Source organism: Eleginops maclovinus, chromosome 22 (assembly GCF_036324505.1).
Source record: "Eleginops maclovinus isolate JMC-PN-2008 ecotype Puerto Natales chromosome 22, JC_Emac_rtc_rv5, whole genome shotgun sequence".
In the NCBI taxonomy this organism is placed as follows: Eukaryota; Metazoa; Chordata; class Actinopteri; order Perciformes; family Eleginopidae; genus Eleginops; species Eleginops maclovinus.
The window spans coordinates 12665113-12689495 of NC_086370.1; the positions used below are offsets into that span (position 1 = coordinate 12665113).

At 38.4% G+C, this 24383-nt stretch overlaps 2 protein-coding genes across 3 annotated transcripts in view; one reads left to right on the plus strand and one right to left on the minus strand.

Annotated features, from left to right (window-relative positions):
- Window positions 1-227: 227 nt before the first annotated feature.
- Window positions 228-6041, minus strand: znf451 (zinc finger protein 451). 2 transcript variants are annotated; one of them, XM_063875468.1, is made up of 13 exons: window positions 5911-6041; window positions 4762-4822; window positions 4339-4428; window positions 4140-4253; window positions 3675-3786; window positions 3300-3450; window positions 3071-3197; window positions 2795-2954; window positions 2550-2697; window positions 938-2403; window positions 786-857; window positions 570-632; window positions 228-383 (listed from the first exon to the last, which is right to left on the minus strand). In XM_063875468.1, the coding sequence occupies exons 2-13, from the start codon at window positions 4816-4818 to the stop codon at window positions 343-345; spliced, it is 2601 nt and encodes an 866-aa protein (XP_063731538.1). In that variant the 5' UTR covers window positions 4819-4822; window positions 5911-6041; the 3' UTR covers window positions 228-342. The 2 variants fall into 2 exon arrangements, with proteins under 2 accessions (XP_063731538.1, XP_063731539.1); XM_063875469.1 differs by lacking the exon at window positions 5911-6041 and adding an exon at window positions 5338-5517.
- A 1995-nt stretch (window positions 6042-8036) lies between these two features.
- dst (dystonin) overlaps window positions 8037-24383 on the plus strand; it is a 98307-nt gene continuing 81960 nt past the window's right edge. Inside the window, 4 exon segments of the mRNA XM_063874378.1 lie at window positions 8037-8262; window positions 8572-8603; window positions 9871-10059; window positions 13783-13996. Coding sequence (XP_063730448.1) covers window positions 8082-8262; window positions 8572-8603; window positions 9871-10059; window positions 13783-13996 — 616 coding nt within the window. The 5' untranslated portion in view covers window positions 8037-8081.

The following is a 24383-nucleotide window of genomic DNA, read 5'->3' on the forward strand; positions in this document are numbered from 1 at the left end:
TTCAACATTTTGCAGTGTCATTCGATGCCATCTATAGCACAGGTGTCGACATACAAGTGTTGAGTCTACACAACAGAAACCATAAATCCAACGCCACAAAAAAGACCTTCTGCCAGCTGCATCTGGTCGGTTCCCTGTGGTTGGTAAGCCCTGTATTACTCTTTTTTTTTTTTTTAAATGTCATCATATATTGGAGCATTTCCAAAGTAGTTTGAACCGCAGCAAAATTCCAATAGCCATTTTTTTATTTATAATATTTTGAACAGAAATACTTTGGACAAATCACCGCAAGATATTGTCAGATAAGCATCATGTCACAAACAAACAAAAACCATCATGTCCTCAAAACTCCAGAAGACTCCTTTTGAGAACTTCTTCCAACTCTGTAAACAAAAAAAGCAGAATACAAGAATGAAAATTTAATAATATATGTATATATAATTATGCTGGGAACATTTTATATATCGAGCTTATAATTGTGTGGTTTGGTATTTTTCCAGAGGCTGCAGTAATGGAACACTTTTCTCAGGAGAGACAAGGCATGCCTGTTGCGCCACAAGAACCCTTACCTGCTGACTCTCTTTCTTCTGTATTTGAAGAGGGTTCATGGTTCATCTCTTCCTCCGAGTCAACTGTAAAGGAGCAAAAATAAAAGTTAATATATTTTAAGTTGATGAAAATACCATCACAAAATGAAATATAGTTGTTCATGTAAAAGAAAGCTAAAATGTGCTTTTGCTTTCTTATCTATTGAGTGATGGTGATATGTATTGTTTCCTGCCTACTTTCACGTGCTTCATGCTGTATGTTGGCCTGTTCCATCCTCAAACAATTCACCACGGTTTCATCTTCAATCTCTAAAATGACAAGATAAAAACAGGATTAAATGCTGCATGCAAACATAGATGATACATGTTAACATTTTTAACAGATTTACCATTAGTTTCTGATATGATCGCCACGGCATCAGGCACTTGGGATGGTTCTACTTTTATGGTTTTTCTGCAGGTCCTGGAGCTAATGCAAGGTTCCATTGAACAGTGTCGGGAGTGATAGTGTTTATGGAAACTCGGGACACTCGTGAAACTCTCCTGGCAAACATCGCACTCTACGTCATAGGTCTTGTCCAGGTTCAAGGCTGCGTGCTTTGTGTGGATGTGAGTTTTCATCCTTGCATAGGACTGCACAGAGGCGCCACAAAGAGCGCACACATAGTGACATTTCCCCTCAGCAGACAGATACCTCATGCATTGGGTGAATTTAGCTTTCTTCTTCTCTTGGCTATCGTCGGAACCCATGCACAGGCATGTAGTCTGACTGCTGCTCTCAGCAACAGCAGGCTGATCAACTTCACTCTCATCCATGCGGTAGTAGTCGGTACTGTGAAGACTCTTGTAGTGCTCCAGGAACATGGCCTCTGTGTCAAACGGCATGCTTTCGCAGAGGCCGCAGAAGTGGGAGCTCTTTATCTGCCCGTTGTGCTCATTCGCACAGTGTCTGCGCACGGTGGACTCCTTAAAGAACTTCTGGGGGCAGTGTCCACAGACGAACCTCTGGAAGCTGTGGTTGCTCAAGTCGCTGCAGTGTTTGCGTGCGGCTGCTTCCGAGTCGAAGGTGTCCTCGCACATCCTGCACATCCACGTCGGCTCTGCTTTGGAAGTCTCCGCTAGGCCCTGTTGGACCGTGGATTTGGAGGATGAATGCAAGGCGGCTTTGCTGCTGGTTGAAGGCTTGGTATCGAGCTCCTTGGGCACTTCCCGCTCAGTGAAGTAGGTGTGTCCGCTGTGAGCATCGGCCACGTGCGACAGGATGTCTTCGTAACGAGGCATCTCCACGTTGCATTTCAGGCAGTTATACAGGAAGTTGGAGAGATGAGCTCCTCCGTGAAAGCGACTCATATGCAGGCGGGTGATTGAGGACTCCCCCATGTGTTTGCCGCACACGCCACACTGATGGAAAATTCGGTTTGCAGCCAATATATGCTTTTTGGCTGTAGCCTCCTCTGAGAACTGAATGCCACACTCGCAGAACCAGGCTGTCACATAGTTTCTGACAGCGCTGCGATTCAGTCTCTGACGTTTGGCTGGAAATTCATCACTCCTCTTCTTGCTTCTTTTTTGAGAAGGTGACTCAAGGCCAGTGGACTGTCTTCTGCCCTGTGCCTCTCCAGCTGTCTGGGTGTGTTGCATTTCTTTAAACCTGCAGTACTGAAGCAGGGCTTTGGCCATGGTGTCATTCACCTCCACGTCATGCTGGGTCGATTCTTTGTGCCTCTCAATTTCAGCTTGACTGAGAAAGATTTTACAGCAGAGGGAACACTGCCCATGCACTTGCAGCTGTTTCATCACCTGCACGATGGATTTATCAGCCAAAGCCACGGCGCAGCCCTCTCGGCATTGCACACTGAAAACAGGAAATATGAAGAAAAACAGATTGGAAAAATCAGCTTCATAAAAGATCTAAACTAAATCTGCACCAGCTAAATAAACATGTATTATTCAAAAATATAAGTACAATACACATCCTGAATGAATCCCCAAACAACTTACTTAAAGTGAGCCTTAGCTGCTTGATGTGAGATCAGTACTTTGTGACATAAAGAGCATCGGATATTGAACGGGACATCCTTGCACAGCCCAATGAGACGATTTTTTACGTATTGTGAGACGGGAATCGGTTGTGCTCTTCCTTTGTGCTCTTTAACAACAGGAGAACAGTAAAACGTTTACATCAGTATTGCCAAGTCATTCTTGAGAACATATTTTGAAAATGCAAAACGTTCATTAAACTTTACCACTCATGGGGAGTGACTCGGTGAAGTGGTTCCAGGTTGACATGTGCTGCAGACACTCATCTCGGAGGTTGAAGAGGTGGTAGCAGGCAGGACAGGCAAAACACACAATCCTCTGAAAGGTCTGAGTGATGCTGTGACCTTCAGCGGCAGATGAGGACACCTAGTGATCAAAACATGTTTCTAATTTAAATATTACAAAGATTTATTCCAATCTTGTTAAGAAATCATTCATAATGCAAGATTATTTTTTACATCAGAGCCAAAACGGGCACAAACCTTGGACATGAGATGTGTTTTCCATGATTCTTCAGTCTGAAAATTTTGAGAACAGACGATACAGGCAAAGAGCTCAGATGGCCATCCTTTAACATGGATGGTCGGGTCACAAGGGGAGTGATCAAACCTACAAATAAGATATGTTATTGTAAAATTACGACATATTTGTACTCAGGAAAAAGGTTTAAATGGTACTACATCATTGCTGAAATGACAAGAAAAGGGTTACCTTTTTAGGTGACCGTCAAGAAGGGACAGATTGTCATAAACTCGACTACAGTTGATCACTGGACAAGTTTGTCTGTTGGAAATATTTCCAGGAATAGGAACACGTCTGTTTCGCCATCCAAATCCAGAATGGATCACTCCAGGTTTAGGAGCTAAATATATGATGTAATGAAGAAGAGAAAACGTACAGTTTGAAAAGTTGAAAACAATGTGAATGAAGTTGATTATTGCAGTAAGACAAAATATTCTCCTGGTAAAAATATCAAACAGCTCATGACAGAAACATGTTTTCAAGGTGTATCTACTCCAGCAATAGCAGCTTGACAATGTCAGTGATTATGCTGCACATTTCTGATCAATATAAAAAAAAAAGCACCTGGCCTCTTCAACCACATGTCCACACAGTTCTTTGCTTCCCGATTAAAGCCATTTGAAGAACTACAAGCCAGCTCCTGCTGTCCATGAGCTCTTTGTAAGATTTGCTTCTCCTGTACGACAGAACAGCAGAACATGTTTTTACACTTGCCAATACTGTATGGCAGAAAGACAGATGCCAGTAAAAACCTACGGACACTGTTTATTGCTAATTCTCTAGGTCACAAGCAGTATGAAGTTGTATGGAGAGAATATACCACTGTTGGTTCTGCAGGTTGTGTTATATGAATTCTGCCCACAAGATGGCAGTGTCCCTGCTACAACTGACCTCATTTGACCCCATATACCACCCACACAAATAAATGATAAATACATTTTATATCACATTGACTCTTAAAATAAGCAGTTAATAGTATCTAACAAGCAAGACATGATAGCAGCTTACTTCATTTTAAAGCAAACGTACCTTGAATGCCCGACATTTATCTATTCGTTCCTGCTTCTCTCGGGCCACCTGCTGTGCTAGTCGGTCCAATGTTGATGAAATACGAGCCTTATGGCGGCTGATTTTATCTTCAATCTGCAGGAAAATGAAAGGCACAACAATTTTATAAAACTCTAAACAGACACTGTCTAATAAAACCATATTCTATTCATCCACTTACTGTGCCTGCAAATGATGAACATCCCTCATCCTCATCATTATCATCACTCAGCAGGTCAATACATTCCAATACTGGTCTTTCAGAGCCCTCCTGAAGCAAATGCAAGACAAGTCATTTAGTCTTATTAAACATACCTATATTTATATAAATCAAATAATGAGCAAAACCTGTACAATGTGAAGAGGGATTTATCTCATTTAACATGATAACAGAGGTGATCTATGTCTGAATCACAGCTAGTCATACCATTCACAGAGCTGCATCTTGTGTTAGTGAATCAAATACCATATATTTATGAATGCTGTCTTAGTATCAGGCTACATTGTTCAGAGATATAAAGTTAGCTCATGTATTTGTTAATCTTATCCTTTGAACCTACTGATTTTTTTTGTTGAATAAATAGATATTGTACACACGACTTACTGATACAAACTCCACTTCTTCCACCTCATCTTCATCTGCTTGAGTTGGAGAAGACATCTATCTGAGGGGGAAAAACAAATGTTGAAGCTTTAGTCTTTGAACATGTGTGCAGAAGAGAGGGGCTGTAACACGTCAGCAGTGAAGTAAAGAAACTAAGTAGATCTACTCTAGCACTGTACTTAAGTACAATTTTAAGGGACTGGGGTAGAAGTAGCACTTTGTACTTCTACCCCACTCCAAATCACTACTCCACAACTTTTATTTAATACATTTAGTTACTTTGCAGATTTGGATGAATGATGTGGAATATAGTCAATGCAGTATAAGAAGGACTTTGAATTCAAAAGCTACCCTACAGTATACAAAGTCATTCAAACATATTTCCAGCTTTGATAACCCTTTAATGCATGTGCGCACTGAGCAAACCGCATCATCCGGTGGCCTGGCTAAAAAGAGTACAGGTCGCTAATGTTAGTACGGTAAGTTTGCTGCGATTGATGAATAGTAAAATGTTGTACAATGCACCCCAGGGAAGTAATTATATTCGATGTCAACGGTAACAAACACACCACTTACTCCGGTGTAATTCAAGTCAGTAGAAAAACAATGCATCCAATGTTATGTCCAACGTGGGAAGTGTTTTTCTTCTTCGACCTACCAGAGTGGTTCTTTTTAAGACTGCCTCTACTGGATGGAAGCTAAATTTCAGTCTAATGAACAATAAAACACAGTGTTTTTGTACTACAGCTCTCCGCCACTATCAGCAGCACTGAGCGCCGAGCTTCCGAACGAGGAAGAAGGCGAGGAAGAAGTTCGCGCCACAGGCATAGCTAGCTGCGCTACGTCAATGAAAGTCTTATTTGTGCAACTTTACAAACTTGACATCGATGTGAAGTCTGCTATTCCGGCACTGACACGTTCACCTGCGTTCCAATGTTTCAGTTTCATTAATCATCTATGAACAGCAACTTTATAGGCAACGAAATGGATGCTAAACGTCCTGGATCAGGATAAGCTAACGTTAGCTCTGACAGTTGCTACGTCTGAACTCTACTAAACCAATACAAGGTAAACATGCTAATACGCTAGGTTTGCGTTGATAACATATGGTTGGAATCAACAGGTTTATGAATCTGAGCATCACATTACCCCCTGGTTATTCTGTTGGCACCTCAGTTGGCAGAGTGTGGTAGATGCTGCAACATCCAAAATTACAGTTAACGCAACTAGTCGAGTCTGAAAGGAACGTCACGTGTAAATGAAGCGCTCCTTTTCTACACGGACGGTGCCGTAAGGACTGGGTTAATGGTGGTTGAAAAGAAACACACATGAGACCAAACTGTGAAACTATCCCTAACTACTACTCTTCATGTTTATTATTTTTTTAACCATGTTATAATAGGGACGGTTTAGATTGTGTTACATATAGTACACTGTATGTGAGTTCACTTCTATGAAACAAAATACGTTGTTAAATTAATTGTTGCACTGTTTTTTTTATGTATACATAAATGTATTATTATTAGTATTCAAGCAATTCAAGCCATTTTCATTAGTTGTCAAAGTTTGACTATGAGCTAAACTATGAACGTGGGAAAAACAACAGAAAGGAACAGGAACATTTAATTATGCAAATAATAATGGAATTTGTGCAAGAATATATGTTAACATGTCTTACACAAACATAAGATAGATAGATAGATAGATAGATAGATAGATAGATAGATAGATAGATAGATAGATAGATTTATATTAGTGAACTATTCAACTTTTAGAAGAAGAATGATTTCACTAAACAGAATAAGGATTGGTGTGGGACATTCAAACAAGACCTGCAAAGATATTACCAAGACTTGGAGAACTGTGATGGAAGTTTTTCACTATTTTCTGACATTTTGTAAACCAATAGATTAATTGATGATGAACAAAAATCATTAGTTGCAGACCTACTATAGGAAAAAGATTCATTATACTTAATGCCACTAGCTGGCACTTTGAACTACTGCCTTCAGGCAGACGCTACAGAACAATGAGAGCCAGAACCAACCGGCTCAGAGACAGTCTCTATCCAAGAGCCATAGCTGCGCTCAACATGCTCTGAACACTACCACAGTATCCTTCTCCGTCCCTGTTATCCTAGATATACTGAGCGTACTTAGAAAAAACCTGCCTCCAAACACTTTACCTACTGACACTTTGTTATTTATACCTCATATGTATAGTATGCATATTTATATTTTTTAATTAATTAATTGTTTATTATATTGCTCTATTTTTACTATTCTTGTTAATGCACTAGGACATTGCTCGAATTTCGTTGTTCTGGAAACTTGTTTTTTTTTAGTAGCAATGACAATAAAGATCATTCATTCATTCATAATGAATCAAAATGAGTCATAGTATAAATGAATAACCATATACAAACTTTAAAATGTGTTATATGTGGTACATTGCAGGTTATATGATTTGCTATTGGTTTGTTGCATGTATGGATGTTTCCCTTTTTGACACGAACAATATGGCTGATGCATATTATGTAATACTAATCATGACAGCATCGGGGTTCATGAGGCCTTTTTTAAATTTTCGAATAAAACTCATTTTTCTCTCCTCACTTTGCTCGTCTGAGTTTTTCATCTGACTGGTGACAAAAAGGCTCTCAATGATATCAGCTCATCCAGAAATAACATAACCCATGTTGGATTATGATGAATAATGTTGGTTCCTTTTTTCCTCCCCTAATCCTAAAAGTGTGTGTTCATCGCCTGTCTCATTTCAGGGATTGTCAATACAAGGTACAATTCACCAAGCCTATAATTCAAACATATGATTAAATAAATGTTATATATATATTGTATGACCTACAATAATATGTTGTTGTAACATTTTAGGTAAACATCATAGCAGAAAAATGTACAAAAGTTCCCTATCAACCAGGACTATTGAGGTTTACAAACATTAATAGGTCTGAATTGGTCTTAATAATGTTGTTATTAGTGGGACAGCCTGATCCTGCAGCCGACTGCAGCAGATTACTGCGATGCTCAGCTGAATCTGCTGACTCTCCCTGCCCCTGTAAAAAAATAAATAAATAAAACTTGCTTCTCTGCTGAGTCATGCATTGTATAGCTCACAATAATGATATCAATAGTGTGGGCTGTATACTTTGAATCTGTATGCTATACGCAGTTGGCTCTGCGATGCTCCACGTATGTCCGTCACTGTCTTTATTCTCATCTTGAGCTTTCAGCGACACATCGGCAGCAGAGCAGCCTGCTGCTGTCTGAAGCTGCGGGCTCTGTCCTACATCTCGCCTTACGATGATTGCTGCGGCGTTTTTGGTCCTGTTGAGGCCGTATAGCATTCAATGTGTGCTGCTGCTGTTGTTGCTATTGCTCGGGACTATAGCGACAATTTTGTTTTTCTGCTGCTGGCATCGCAAGCTTCGGAATGGAAAACATCCAATAAAATCAGTGCTGTCCGGACGCTCCAGGAGCCGCGGTGAGTGGCGCAGGCCATGCGCATCTCATCATCCTGACAGCTCATGTCTGTAACCTGCATGTTGTGGATGTTCATTGTCTGTTTTATGTCTAATAGCCAGAAAAGCCAGCCCTCAGCTGCAGTATGGGTTGTTGCTATAACAAACGCATATAGGTGCGAAGACACTGAGGTTGTTTTAATAGTTTTTAGCCTAGATCTGGAATTGTTGAAAACCTGAATTTGTTTAAACAGTATTTGTCATTTCATACTACAATATTTACTTGGTGAATGTTTTATAATATCTCATTACATCTGTTATCTGTCCTGTAGTGGGCCTCCGAACACATCATTTTCGATCAGAGGTAGGATGAACTTTTTTAATTGTGGGTTTGAGTCAGTGCTCTGTAATAGTTAATCAGCTAGGAGACATCAGGAAGTACATGTGTGAAAGTCTTAGTCAGTACATATATCGGCTTCTTTAGAATAACATATTTCTCCAAAAGCCTGTTTGATGTACTTTTTCAGAACTGCATGACTATTTTAAGGAGCATGATGTACGCAATGCGCATGTGTTAGGCTATCAATAAATTATTCGGGTGATTTTGCAGTTTCATGCTTTGAGGAGGGTTGAAACTCCGTAGGCTCATGTGTTTTCTCCAAAACACATAACATTGAGCTGAAAGTGAATTGCGAACGCCACCATATTTTATGCCACATACGATAGGCTTATGTCATCATGGTTGATGGCTAAGTGCGTCAAGTAGCTTCAGTCGCCAGGTTTCCGGTTTACGCACTTTGCTTTCAAAATAAAAATACAAAAAAAAAACAAGTGTAAAAAAACTGCATGAACATGGATTAAAACCACTATTATAGCCAAAGTGTCATCTTAAAATCAAAATGATACTATGGCAAAAGCTATCTTATTAGATAAAAGTATGTTTCAACATTTTTGGTCCTGGCGTTGTCTACAGTTAAAAGGAGTGGTCTGTAATTTCGTTCAAAAAACCCCCAAAAAACCACTTAAATGGGGTTGATGACAAGTGATTATGGCACAATAAATCATTTCCTAATAAACTGAATAAATAACATTAAAAAGTGTCATATGCCTATCTATTGTATTGCTCTATATTGCATTGAAATATAATCCACTAATGCCTGAAAATCAACATTTTCGTTTTTTGGTGAATTGCTGTGGTTTTGAAGTTCCGAAAGACAAAAGACTGCCCTTTGCTGGTATGTTATTGAACAACAGGATACTGAATCCCCACTGGCTCGTGACTGCTGCTGATAGGGATTTCGTATCATGTTCAAGGGCACAACAGCCGTGCAGTGCTTAATGTAGAACAACAGTTCCTTGATTATTACCTTTAGAAGCATTAAGCCAAGCAATGAACACCTCTGGATGAAAGGAACTAAAGGTATAACAAGAAAACAATGGATAGGTTTAGATTTGCTGAATCATCTTTCTCTATAAATCGAAATGTATTAGGTCACCTACCATAACAGTGCCTCCATGGCATAAGAAACATGAATTGAATCAGAATCATTGTTTCTGATTTGAGCTTTTAATATCTACTGCTGTTGAAAGTATGAACTTCTGCCATTTTGATATTTGCAAATGTTTCCCAGGGCTTCAGGCACAGTCCACGTCATGCAAGAAGAAGCCTTCATGCTCGAGGGACAGAGGAAAAACCTAATCTGGTTGAGATTCCTGAGAGTGAACCAGAATCATCGTCGTCTCTAAGAAAACGAAAAGTAAAGAAGAGGGTCCTGCCAGAGTTTTACCAGTCTGTACAAGTCACCCCCACACGCAAACCCGTAGGTACCCCCCTTAACTGTAACCATGGTTAATACTGATTGTATGTTTTGCTTGCTCCCCTACACAGGACCAGAGTGCCTTTAATGCCGGTAATGATTCAGAAGCTTGCTCAAGGACACAGGGCAAGTGTTTGTCCAGGTTGTAATCCCTGCTCTTTAATTATGCTCATTATACAGTAGGTCCTATAAAATATGTATATTGTAAGTATTGTTACTTTATTTATTTGTATTGTTTAGTTAATATTCATACATTGGATTGGAATCAAAAAAGCATGTTCACTTGTTATCATACTCAATCTATTCTAGCATATGAAACCTTTAGGTTTAACAAAACAAAATGTAAAGGGACATTAATAGAGTGTTAATAGGGCATAAACAATTGAACATTTCTTCAAATTCAACTATAATTGTATCAAAAATCTTGCAATCAAAATGGGTTTATGTGTTTTACATACATTTTATATACATTAGCAAGAAATGTATAATGATGATGCAATCTTATGATAATTATATTAAAGAATCAGAGCATATTTAACATATTTATGTATGTAACCTTTATGTATCATTCATACTAGTTGGTCATTAGGTATTTTCCTGTTTGAATATCAAATGGTAATCACATAACACATTTTGCTTTAGTTTATAGTCATTTTAGTTGGCATGCTTGTACATCTCAACCTTTTAATGTAATCTGTTAACAATTTACTATGTCGGATAAGAACATTATTATATGTATCCCTACATGTCTCAAAGGTCCAGCTGTTTAAACCGTTTTAGGCATTTGGTATTTCCTTTGTGCATTGTTGTAGCCCTGTTATTTTGGTGATTCTTTTCAAAACTGTGTGCTCACAATCCTTCAGTACTTTTCTTAGATCCAGATAGTGCAGTTAGACAGGTGAGGAGGGGGAGTGTATAACACCTGACCCACATATTGATCCAATTTTCCTGGAAGGTAACATCTGACTATACAGGAACAGAGAGCTGTGTAAACACAGAGCCTCAGCAGGAAATGTGTACTTATGGGAACTTAAGGCACAACCACATTGAACCCCTATGGTTTGCTGACCTTTCCTTATGCAGTGCTGCTCCAAACTGGAAATATCCTTTTTTATGTCCCATAGAAAAATAATCCATATGCCACATTGACAACATCACCAAGCCTATGTCGTCCTTTGAATATCTTTTGTTGTGTTCAGAATATAAAATTAGCTTTATACAATTGTTATCCCTACTCCAAGGGGCTATAGCAATTACATCAACATTTAGTGCAAGATTTTACATCTCAGTGCTGTTTGAACTGACTTTGTTTACAGGAACTTGTTGATCTGTGTGAAAATGATGCTACTCCTTGCTGCCATTACTTGTTTTGCAACCCAGTAGATAACAGAAACAACATGCATATGAACTTGATCAGAGCCAGTTCTCATTGAAGACTTATGTGGATGTGCTACAGGGTACCTTGCCATGAGTAAAACCATATCAACTTTACTTTGATGGTCATTGATATGCATTGATTGTGCAGGTGTACCTGCGGTGAGCATAATACTTAACAATATATTTTTTTCTATTACAACAATAGGCAGTTGAATTTCACATATCACTTTTACCAACAAGAAAGGCGATGTGAAGAATTGTGGAATCACAAGCTAAAAGATTATCTGTATATAAGCAGACTCATATTCATTGTAATATGAATATGTAATAGTCGTTTATAGTCTGAGACAGGCCTACATCAGCCTACCATGCATCATTCATGATATATTAGCATGGGTAGCCTACACCAATCTGCACAGTTAATAATTCAGAATGATTGCCTTGAGATGGCAAAACCCTATTTTTGTGTTTTTAGCTGATATTCTCTTTGAATGATCCCTTGAAAAGTGGAATAAATCAGGGCTGCATATAAAATGGCCATTTAGGTATTTTGTAAGGTTTTATGAAAAATGATTTCTCGCCACTGTAGTTTCAAATATTAGTGACAAAGATATAGATAATGGTGAAGTCCTTATGTCTATTATTATGTTAGAAACAGCTCCATAGGCACAGAATATTAGGTGTTAACAAATAAAAAATGTATCTTTGTCCTTCAACTATCCATATCCCAGCTCAATGCCCCCTATAGAAAGTGAAAATGTACAGAGAAAATGCACATACTCATATAGCAGTCTTACTAAGAATTATTTTAGGAATTCACTTTGAAATAACATACTTTTGTTCCTTTTAGTGGTATAAATGTTGATTAAGCAGAAAGCTGATAAAAACTGCAATACTAAGCGGTCTCTTCAGCATGCCATTTTAGACCCATGAAAGTGACGCATTGATGTAAAGGCTGCTAATATTAACACTGTGTTGTTTTATCAGTTTTGATCAAGCACTGAGAACAAATTCTCACCACTACAGCTGTTTAAAAATAGTAAGTATGTCATGAACCTCATTCAAGATACAGACAGAAGTTTTTGAGTTCATCCTCCAGATGTGCGTTTCATGTACTATCTCCAAGTAAAAACACCAACATGCTCCAGGATGCAGACTCATCCAACAATGTTCACACGTATATGTACATTTGCATTTCCCCTTTTGAATACTGTTTTATCATTTAGCAAATGAAGTGTGACTGATCATACAAGTATTTGTGCCTCACCCCTGTCTTTCCTTAGGCTCCTTCTATTTGCTCTGTTGCTCAATCCCAGGTGTGGCAGGGTGCAGTAGGATATTGCAACAGAAATAATTTTTTCATCCTGAAAATTGTGTTCAATTATAATCTTTCAAAGATTCAAGAAGACATCAAAGAAAACCCTTGCAAGGATTCATTTAAAGAGGTTTATTTAATTACATTTTGGTTCAATTGGTTTAGAATTAAACTCAGTTAATCCTACTTAATCCTTTTTTTTTTTGCTCCCATGGTCCTCTCCTCCCTCTCAGGTAATTAGCTCAACATATGTGAATGCTTTCACTGCACCCCGTGGTTAACAACCCATCTTCAATGCAGACACTTAAGGTATCGTGTTCCTTTTAGTGCTTTTCTCTGTGGATCTGTTGTAAAGCCGTCGCTATGAGAAACTCTGGATACACCTTGTCCTCTTTTTACCCCCGCTTCTGATGTTTTTGTAGTCACCCAGCACCTTTTGTGCAGGGATGGCGCTCTAACACCATCGAGCTGTTGAAGCTGCTGCTGTTGTCTACCGGGTATGACGCGGAGACACATGCAGTTTGCTCTCCCATCACGGTCCAGCTCTGCCTCGACAGCACACAGCGTACCATCTTTTCAGCCCTCTGGAGATCTGACATCACCTCGCATCTTTAAATGCGTAGATAAGGGACGAACTCGTGGCCGGATCATCCCTCAAAGGGCGTGGCACCTTTTGTAATTGAGTCGTATAATGTGTGACTGAAGGGTGGACGCTAATAACCCGCAACAAGGATTGTTATTTTTCTTCCAGCTGACAGCTCACCATGTATACAGTGGTAAGTCTTATTGTTGTCCTGGCGGGGGAGCCAGATACTATTGATTTCACATTGCTTTGATTTGGCTCAATCTTTTATTGTTATGTATCATTGCGATTTGGTGGCCGCCTCACACCTACACTCGCAGTGCGCACTTTGACCCGCGACGGTGAGAAATATTGGGATTTGTGGCGTGTTATTCCTTCCCTTTCGTTTTGTGTTACATCAAGACAAGCATTGTTCCATTTTTCTTTATCCCCGTTTTCTTTTGTCTCGCAGAGCTCCAGTTCGGGGAACCCTTCCCTTCACTGCTCCATGTCTTCCTCCGCGGATATCTCAGACGAGGATGACTACAGTGTTAAATCCGGGTCAGCATCACCTGCTCCAGGGGACACTTTACCCTGGAACCTGCCCAGACATGAGCGGTCCAAGAGGAAGATCCAGGGAGGATCCGTGCTGGATCCAGCGGAGAGAGCTGTGCTCAGGATCGCAGGTGAGTCAGATCTTGCTGTTGCCCGTGTTTACGAGATGCTATTGCTGTAGCGAGAAAAACAATCAGCGAATATGCTGCAATATACGCAGTATATGTTGGGTGCATGATCTTATAGCGACTTGTTAAGGAGTAGGCTATTTCTCCTGGTAGCCTTAACAGGGTCTGGATCTGTGGCATGTGATGGTATTTTCGTCTGCTCTTAATCTGTATGCTTTCCAACTAACCATTGGGTATTTGCATACGTGGTGCATTTTCAAACTGCTACTATTTTAACATGACCCTTATAATAGTGGATTATATTTCATTAAAGGCGATTAAAGGGACTCAAGATAACAAAAACGTTATTACATTAAGTACTCTTTTAGGTTAGATAAATTCAACGGAATTAAACGAACACAGGAACCTTTCCTGACTGTAAAGGGATAACTGGGCTAATTAGAATTTCCATCAAAATCGTAAATTAAGAATTATTGTAGCAAACTATGATTTATAAAAGTCAGACTGTTATGGACTCTGGTAGATTCAAATGTGATTATGAAGTTTTACAGCACTTAATTATTTTATAATGATACTTTGACCCTATTTAAGGTTGTATAATCACTTACAGTAGGCCTATATCAGATTATAATTTAGGGACTTTTTTGCGTTCAATTTCGCACCTTAAATTAATCTGTGTGACGTAGTCGACAGCTGCTGTGCTTTGGACAGCAAATTCAGAGGTAGAATGTCAAACTGTACTTTTGTCAATCAATGTGGGAATAGTCTTTGGCAGGTGGACAACAATGAAAAAAGATCGTGATCCATGTTACAAGCCGGTACAGGGGACGCCTGGAAAAACGTTTATTATAATACACTGTAAAAAATGATCAACCCATTCAGTGTGATTTGTATATCCTATTTAACCTACTAAGGCCAATTTCTACATACCGAGTTAAACTACAGGATATTGAGTTTTATGTTTAAAAAATAATATTTCATTCGTATTTTAATAACATTTAAGACTCAGTTTTGACTCAATAGACTTTTTAGGACAGGCACTTTTTGCAGCGCAGCAAGTCCTACAGTCCTTCCTATCAATCCAGTGAACTCAAGGGAGGAAGTGTCGCCTATTGGCCAGAGCGCAGACAAGGGAGGGATGTAGGGCGTTTCCTTCAGTGCAACAACAGCGCCGATCACTCTTGAGTCCCCAGCACATACACATGCACACAGAAACACATTTACACACACGCGTACACTCACACGCTGTGTCCCTGTCCGCCGCTAGTGAATGTCCAGTTTGTGGAGCCCGGGTTATGGCTCAGTTCGCACCGCAGCCTTATGGACTTTCGGACGAACAGGAATACCTCCAAGCTTACGAGGATGTTTTGGAAAAATATAAAGGTAGGATCAATGGTGATTGGTTCTTCTTAAGGCTCTGGGAGGATACAGAAATTGCCTGATTGCTGCTTGACAGTTCCATAAATGTCAGCCTGCCCCCTCTCTCTGGTGACTGGCTGGTCTTGGTGTCTTTATGCCTGCAGTGGAAAAGTGGAAATATTTCCTGCATGACATCACAATTAGGCTGCATTTTAGTAGCCAAGACAAAGGCTTTATTATGAGTTTTGTATTTGATGATCTCAGCTGATCAATAGATTAGAGGTGTATTCCCTGAGTTTAGTTGTAATATTGAAACACAGATCTTGAAATGTGTCTGTCAAACCAGAGGATCACTATTTCTGCATAGTTTATGTCATATTAGAAGGTCATAACAGAAATTAAGTAATAATTTATTAGTTTCATCCTGCAAATGATATCTTTTCATATTATAGGGTGAGTATCATTGACTGAATATTGCTCAGCCAACCTATGTGTGGTCTATGGGCTGGCAGGACAATGACATAGCAGTGTGAGGCGTTAGCTCATATCAGTAGCTCCTGTCACTTCACGTCGGTGCTATTTGGGTCTCATTAATTAGAGGAAATCCATCACATATAAGGGGTCTATGTTACTCTGCGTCTCATTGACAGCTCGAGCTCGCTGACAAAATCACACACGTGCACTCTGAGGCCATGGCCTGTGGATATGTGGTGGAGCTGAATTCAAACTGACAGCAGCGGTTTTAACTCTTGTGTTTCCCCTCCACAAAAGAACCCAAAGTAAAACAAAACACACACTATTGTACTGAATGCTTGCCGTGAGCATGTTCTCTCAGCTGCTGAGTATTCTAGCCAGCAGCGCCAGTCAGCTGTGGTATAAGGCTTAACATCCTTGACTGGACTCTAATGGGATCATATGATGTAGCATCAGTAGCAGTCTTTAGCTGTTGTCTTCAGGCAGAGGAGCTGGGACACACAACTATCATTGTGAGTTTAGTTTTTTACATGTTCGGTTGTGAATTTTGGGGGATATTCTACTCTCTGCCAGTTTTTCGATGAACAATGAACTTTGCTAAGAAGGGTAAGACAAATATTGGTATTTTCTTGATAATTTTACCAACAAATTTAAAATGTATTGAAAGAGTTGTAGCCTCAAACAATACTAAAAGGTTTTATCTGTCTCAATTCTAACATTTTGTCCACATTTTATGTTTCTTATAAGCAAAACTGATTAAAGTTAGTTAATTTTCTTGACCTCAATAATATTTTGCACATAAATGTGTGGCTACTGAGTAATTGAACAAGAGACTTGAGAACAGCCGGTGGGCTAATCATTACTTTCACTAAACTCACTAAAACTCTGTTTCCCAAAGTACTTTTTTACATCATCGTCACAAAAAAAGGAAAAAGAAAGAAGAACATGCTGTTATCCAGCTTTTAGTGTCTTTGCAAAGTTGTGGCCTGCTTTAGTTAGAGAATAGTGGCACATGGAGAGTAAGGTGATAAATTACATTTAAGTTTTACACAAGGCAAATCTTACGTGAGATGAAAATGTCAGAAAGTTATATTATGGTTGGTGGATTTCATTGTATACAATACCATAGTTAGCAGTGTATTTGACCATATATGACTAAGAAATTCATATTTACATTTGTGTCAAACTCATATCTTCTTAAATCAAATAATGCCAAATATTAAATGTTAAATTGCCCTCCAAGGCATGAAATTAGCTCATAATTGTATTTATCGTTTCCATTAAAAACAAATTTGCTTCTCCACAGCTGAATCATCTTCTTTATATCTGACTATGTTCTGGGAAATCACTGTTTTCATTGTTGCTTTAGTTTTATTTGCAGTTGCGATCACCAAGAGCCCCAAGCTCCTGTCCATGTGATGCGAAGAGAATCACAGGGAGACATTTTCAACAACTAGCAACTGAACAAACACAACAAAACAAACCAGTAAACAACCAGTGGGCCAGCTATAAAGTCGATCTTTGTCTAACCAATTCAAGATAGTTTATTTTAATGCACTGCAACTTATTTTTAACTCTGTTTTTTGGTTTGTCTGTCCATGGACAGTTTTACAGGAAAATGACTGACATGGTTTTTTAATGGAAATTAGTGGAAGGGAGGAAGAGCACATAAGATTTGTTGCTGATCTCAGGTGGATACATGCATTACTTTTCACTTATAAAATCGTCCTGGGTACCCGCATGTGTCATTTTAGTCAATAACTGTGCAGATGAGTTGATGTTTATGTGGCTGTGTGCCACTTGTTGTCTGGTTAAATTCCAGAGTCGTGAGAGAATAGATGATACCGAAAGAAAAAACATTGTGCAGGCTTCACAATAATGGTTGAGTGCGATGTGTAGGGTTATGTAAGGAGATACATTGTTGTTCAACACCTATTTGGTCTTTGATGAACCGATTAACATTTGAGTAAAATAAAAGAAATGCTGCATGAAGTACTGACCTGTTTGACAAAAATGTCAGATTTAGGAATTGAGGTGATATCACTTTTGACTGCGTGCACTGTAGTTCTTACTGCTCCAGCTGTAAGAATGCCACACTAATTAGGTACTACAGTTAATAGTACACTTAAGAAGGGATTTGCTGTGGATTTTATGGAAATTCAATGCTGGCTTTACAAAAGACTGTAAACTTGTGGAATTAGATAATAAAGGGGTTTTGCGACGCATACAACAATGAATGGCAATGGGCACTGGCTGCGTGGGAGCACAGAGTTCCTGCAGAGCCTGCTCAACAGGCCGTCAGTGTGAAGGGGCCACTGCGTTTTCCACCAGTTCATCCTCCTCTGACATCAGGAAAGGTTTAATGGATCAGAAGTTCGCTGTTTCAGTTGGCTCTTTTGCATTTCATGTTGTTCTTAAAATGCCATATGGTTAAAATTGTTTGATTTAAAATACCGTACATTTGAACCCATATAAACATGGTTTGCTTGTTGAAAACCTTGACAGCCCTGCCGATAATACTCAGAACATTAGAATTCAAGATGGAGAAATAGTTTACATTTTTAGCATACAAGACCTGCTTTTCAGTGCTCATAAACAGATTTCTCTTGAAAAAAATTGTGGCCCAATGTGTAGTTTATTTAATTCTGGTCATACATTCACACTACAACAAATTGACTCTATGTGTTTTTATTGTATTGAAGTGGTTAAATAATAGTAATGCATTACTTTTAAATCAAACATCATCAAACAAAACATTTAGTGAAAAAAGGTGAAGATTTAAGCCTAAACTTATTGTTCCTAAATTGTGTTTCTATTTAGTAATACTTTAGGAAAATACATTTGAAGCTTATTTCCTAAATGTGATGTTATAAAAAGCATCCGTTCAACCTTTATTTTATGGGAATGCACTGACTCAAAGACATACCTAATGCCGGCTCTTTTAGTGGTGGTTATGCAAGGGTGTGGTCTGTTGTGAATCATTACGTCTGCATTATGACCTAATCTTTAAATAAGAGAAGGATTTGTGGTACATTAAGAGACGTTAATTAAACGTATGATTCTTAAAATCACGTATTTCCACTTGTGTTTTCATGCATTATCAAACACAGTGGCAAGTAAGAGAGCTTTGTGTTTTTTGCACAGTCACTGCCTTTGTGCATCCTCCTGAGCCGTGCCCAGCCCAACCCCTCTGCTCTATGTCGACAGCCCACTCATCACATTCAAATGGCCCAGTGGCCCACACGCAGCATGCTGCCCTATGGAGACTGTCTGTTTCTGTACAAAAGACGCTTTGTTTTTAGGGTAGAAGCATCCAAGTTCCAGAGACTTGTTGATGTTGTGACACGCCTTTTTTGGCTTTTCACTAAATATGAAGGAGCAACATTAACAGTGGTCTCAACCCAATTAACGGAGCTCACAGATTAACACTGTACAGGTGTGGTCTCCCAGAACGGGACTCTAAAGTCCAAGGGGATATCTTTAAATGTCTTTATTTATTTGTTCAAAACCCACATACATTCAGATACAATATAGAACAGCAGGAAAACAGGGAAAAGCAGGAAATTCTGTATATGAAAGGCTAAAAACAGATATTTTAGCAGTAGTTGGATATTATTTTCTATTGATTGACTACTCTATTACTCAACTATTTTCCAGCTTCATATAGGTTAAAATTAAACTTAGATTTTAAGATTGATTTATCATTGTCAAAAGACACAAATTACATAGAGAACATACCCGAAAATGCTGCTAATGAATTCCTTTCCACTGTAATTAAAACCTTTTTTTGCAAAGCAGATGGCATTTCATTGTTATTTCCATGCAGAGATTAGTCCGAAAAAACGTTTTGGTATGACATATTATGTATTTGATATCTGGAAAGATTTAACTTATTTAAAATAACACACATTGGATCTTGTTTAGCAAAACTGTCAACAAATATGATAATAACTGGGATATTTGATTATCAAGGGTCATTTTACTGCTAACAAAGCCAAAATCCTAAGTGCTATGTGCTAATGGTTAATTAAGTGCATGAGATTTTTGGATCTGTATCCGACTCCAGCTCAACTTTCTACTTTGCAATTTCACAATAACATCGAGCAACTGCTTGTGGTTTCATTTTACAGGTTTCATCCGGAGTAGATATTGTCTCAGAACCGTATGCCAGTTTTTGTCTGAAATGTATCTGGTATTATTATTATTATTGTCTGTCAGATTTTATCTGAAAAATAAATGTTGAAAAATAAAAAGCCTTTACAGTGGAGACAAAGCACAATATACATATGTACTTATGCTAAAACACAATATTGTTGCCCTGGCCAAGCCCCTTCCTTGATTTAATCAATAGACTTCATTTAAAATGGGCAGTGTAATCTACAGAGCTCTCACAAAGCTTTTTACTCACTGGTCTATCAGGCTGCAGCTACAGAAATATGTCTGCTCTATTTTATTTTTAATAATTTATTCCTCTTACCTTTTATCATTTCGAGATTTACATGCAACATGATTTCTGGAATTCTTTACATTTTTTTTTTTTAACGTATTGCTATATATAGCTTTAATGCAATGCCTTGCAGTTGCATTTTACGAGTGAAATGCCTGCTCACTGTTGTATTTCTAAATGTTTTATTTATATGCTGTCATGGTGATGGAAAGACCAGCATTACTGAATCTCATTCCACAGCTCTGCTTAGCTCCTCTTACATGAGATCATCTCTGTGCGTCTGCGTCCCACCCCTGACTCATGCTCTGTAGCCTCTCGGCTCTCTCTCCAGCTGCACCACCCTTCTCTCCTGAATGCAGCAGATGCTGGGAAGCAATCCCATATTAGCAGCAGGAAACAGATTTCTCCACTGGCTCATAGGCAGGAAATGAGCAGTTCCATCTGTTGTGTCATGAATCAATATCTACCATTTTGAAATCAATGCTATGCTTTTATGTCATTGGTTGGTTGTAAAAAGAAGGATAAAATACAGACCATGGATACAATTGGTTTGAAGACTGAAAATAGTTTGAATCATATACTATGGCTGTAATCTAAGCCCAATTTTCCTTTCAAGAAAAGCTTTCTACATCTGAACAGATTTTTCTATTTAAAATAGATATTTGTGGTTGGAGGTTTTATGTTTTGGCAGTGTTTTATTTCCTAATTAGGGTTTTTTTCAAGACAGAAAGTTCTTGATATTAAATCACAATCGTGATCAATTAGTGTTCATGTAGCACTAATAATTAACTTTTTACATCTTGATGTAGAATCTACTGAATATAATTGTGTGAGTCGAAAACAAGATTTTGTCACTTGGCACAAATACTTATGTGGCAGTTGCAGCTGTTGCACATATGCAGGCGAGTATTGGAGACTGTGTGTGTGTGTGTGTGTGTGTGTGTGTGTGTGTGTGTGTGTGTGTGTGTGTGTGTGTGTGTCTGTGTGTCTGTGTGTGTGTGTGTGTGTGTGTGTGTGTGTGTGTGTGTGTGTGTGTGTGTGTCTGTGTGTGTGTGTGTGTGTGTGTGTGTATTTCCCATTAGCTGCCTGTAACGCTTCCTCCTATTGGAGTGCCTTTGTGGTAAATGCACTGTGATAGATTCACCTTCATCCTCCATTTTTTTTCATCAAAGGTAATTAGACTAAAAAGTGGAGAAATTGAGTATTACATTTCACAACCACAAACTGTCTTCTTAAGACAGAAATTAAGAAAATCTTGGCTTGTACATGTCCTTTCAATGTACCTTTATGCTAACGGCTTCAGGTTGTAGAAAAGACAATTATTATTACATGTCTATTAAAATGCAATGGGGGAAGATTGCAATATTTAGCCGACTCATCATTTCGGTGGACTTCTATGTAGGTTAATACTAACTGCCTAATGCTTCACCTGACAAGGATACATGGTTAAATAATGTTTTAAGTTGCACCAGCCCATTTCAGCCATGCAACTGACTTTTTTGTATCCCTTCTATGGTCAGTGTTAGCATGTTTGCATGCAGATGTTAGCATTTAGCTGTCAAAACTCAGAGCTGCTGGAATGGCCTTTTACTCTTTTTACAAACATCATTTTGTTACAAATAAAAAAAGGCTTTTGACACATCATGACTTTGAGTGAAAACCCTTGTTTTTACATGTTATTAATCCTGATGAAACATTGTGGGTTCGCGATTAAGCTTTTGCCTGCGGCAAACACTTTTCATTTTGGATGCTTCAATATTGCCTGTTTGTATGTAGAACTAGACATTATCACTGTCACTTCAATATAGTTTTGCTGATTCATGTCATTTTGTGATATTTTAGAACTTTGTTATTCTATCACAGTGATGAAATGTTGACTTAGATCAAGTATACATTGATGTAGACTTGCATTTCAACATCTCTGCCATTGCTATGCAACACACAGCCTTGTACTAAAAACAAAGCTAAGCTAAGGTACACAAGCCTTTGCTTTCTGAGTTGGTTGTGACATAAGACATGTGAAATGCAAGCTGTTTAGCAAGAATGTTTAGCGAGTCCTTGTCATAGGCTGGAAGGTTGAGTGGTTTTTCAGTTTATTCTTTGTGTCTGTTTTGATTTCCCTCCCATATGAGGTCAAGCGGATTACCAGATGGATTTTGATTGCTAAGACTTTTTGACTCTGCTATACTCAGAATGTGAGGATATTTTGGGCCATAACAAGATGCCAAAGGGTGTCACCGGCCCCCTGTACTCAGGCATTCTCTTGAAAACAACAATGTATCCACTCTCTTGTACACAGAAGCACAAGTAAAGTGCTGTGGCCTGTTCTGCTGCTATTCGCATTTGCTCAATTCTGGTTGTGTGTTGATGGAAACTTCCCATCTTAACAAAGTGCTTCACAATTTCTTATTCATCTGTTTACACACATGTTTATAGCCCAAATAGAGGAGGTTCTGGCCTGCCATTTGGGAGACATTTGCATCCTTATTGCGGCGACCTGGGTTTGAAACTGGCCCCCTTTGCATGCTTCTCCCTCTCTCCCTCTTTCCTGTATTCCTTCAACTGTAGTAATACGGAGGAAAAAGCCTCTGCATAAGAAATTAACTTTACTTAATTTACGAAATGCAACCACAACCATATACTTAATCAGTCATATTTGTTGTATGTTAGGAAATGAAGTAAGTGGCACAGATTATGTGGGCTGCAGTTGCAGGGGCAGCATGTTTTAGGGTTGTAGCTATTTATATCCATGCACATGTGCTCTGCTGAGCTCTACAAATAAGTGTCTCAGGAGCGCTTTGCTCCCTTTCTATTCCAATGCTGTGGTGGCTAGCATTGGGTTCAGACTTTACTTTTATACAAAACTGGCTGTTATGTGTCATGATTTCCATTGTTCGCTGCATTGTTAAAAGAAGGAATGTACCGGTTTGCTCATATGCTCACACTACCTAAATAATGATATACAATGAAATGAAATATCAATCTTTAATTCATTAAACCAGGTTTAACTTACTGTCATGGTTTTAAGTTTCATATCTGAAGGAAGCTTTAATGACAACATTAATTGAACTAACACGCGTTTCAAATGTGAATGAGTTCAAGTGTAATATGAGAGACAGGCGGTTATTCAGGCTCTTGTGATCCTTTAAACATCAACCCATTTAAATCAAAGGTCACAAGCTGTTTGTGAACACATTCTAAAACTCTACCCAAACCTTTGGTGGACATGAATCTGAATTAAAAGTAAGAATTTTCTTAACAGATCATAAGAAAATGTGTGTTTGATTATTTACTATACCTCAAGCATTGCCATGAAGGGCTCAGTTGAATCACTTTGCTCTATTTCTAGTCATTTTTCATATATTGGAGGCTTTTCACTTTACAAGCATATCATACATAAACTGTCATCAACGGTTTCCATGTTATTATTAGAAATCATGCCAGAGCCAAAGAAGTTGTTCACTCAGTCAGTGTTTAATTTACACCTCAGCAGTTGCTGTTAGGTTTTATCTTTGCTTCAGGCTCATGCGGAAACTTTCTGGATACATTAAACCTTATAAATAACTTTTCAAATCAAACCTGAAATATTTGAAAATGGAACTCAAGGTTCGTACTTGTGTGCAAAGAAGTGAAACTGGTCTTTTTTTTAAATTCACATCTTCTAGAATTTGGTGTTCATTTTTTGGTTGACAGAATTACTTTTACTGGGATGTTGTTCTTTGTGCGTGTTGAATATTTAAACTGAGTGCAAATCTCAGTGTGGTGCTGCTGAGTAAAAAATACAAATACTGTGGCAAGATTACATGGCAAACATTTTTTTAATATGTGAATCTTAATTAGATAAAATGTGGAAAAGTCCAGATACTATACTGTAATCACAACATATATTTGATCGGATAAGTAGAATTGAGACTGATTCGATTCAGAGTTGCAACTGGAGAATGAGTGTGTGATCACATTTGATATGACATCATGTCACTTTTTCTGTTTAATGTTTGATTTTGTTCCCCTTCATCTATCCAACTGTTTTTATATTATAATTTAGACTATTTAAAGTTTATTTCTTTTAAAGAAATATCAAACCAGAGTTTAAGTTCACTTTTTTATTTT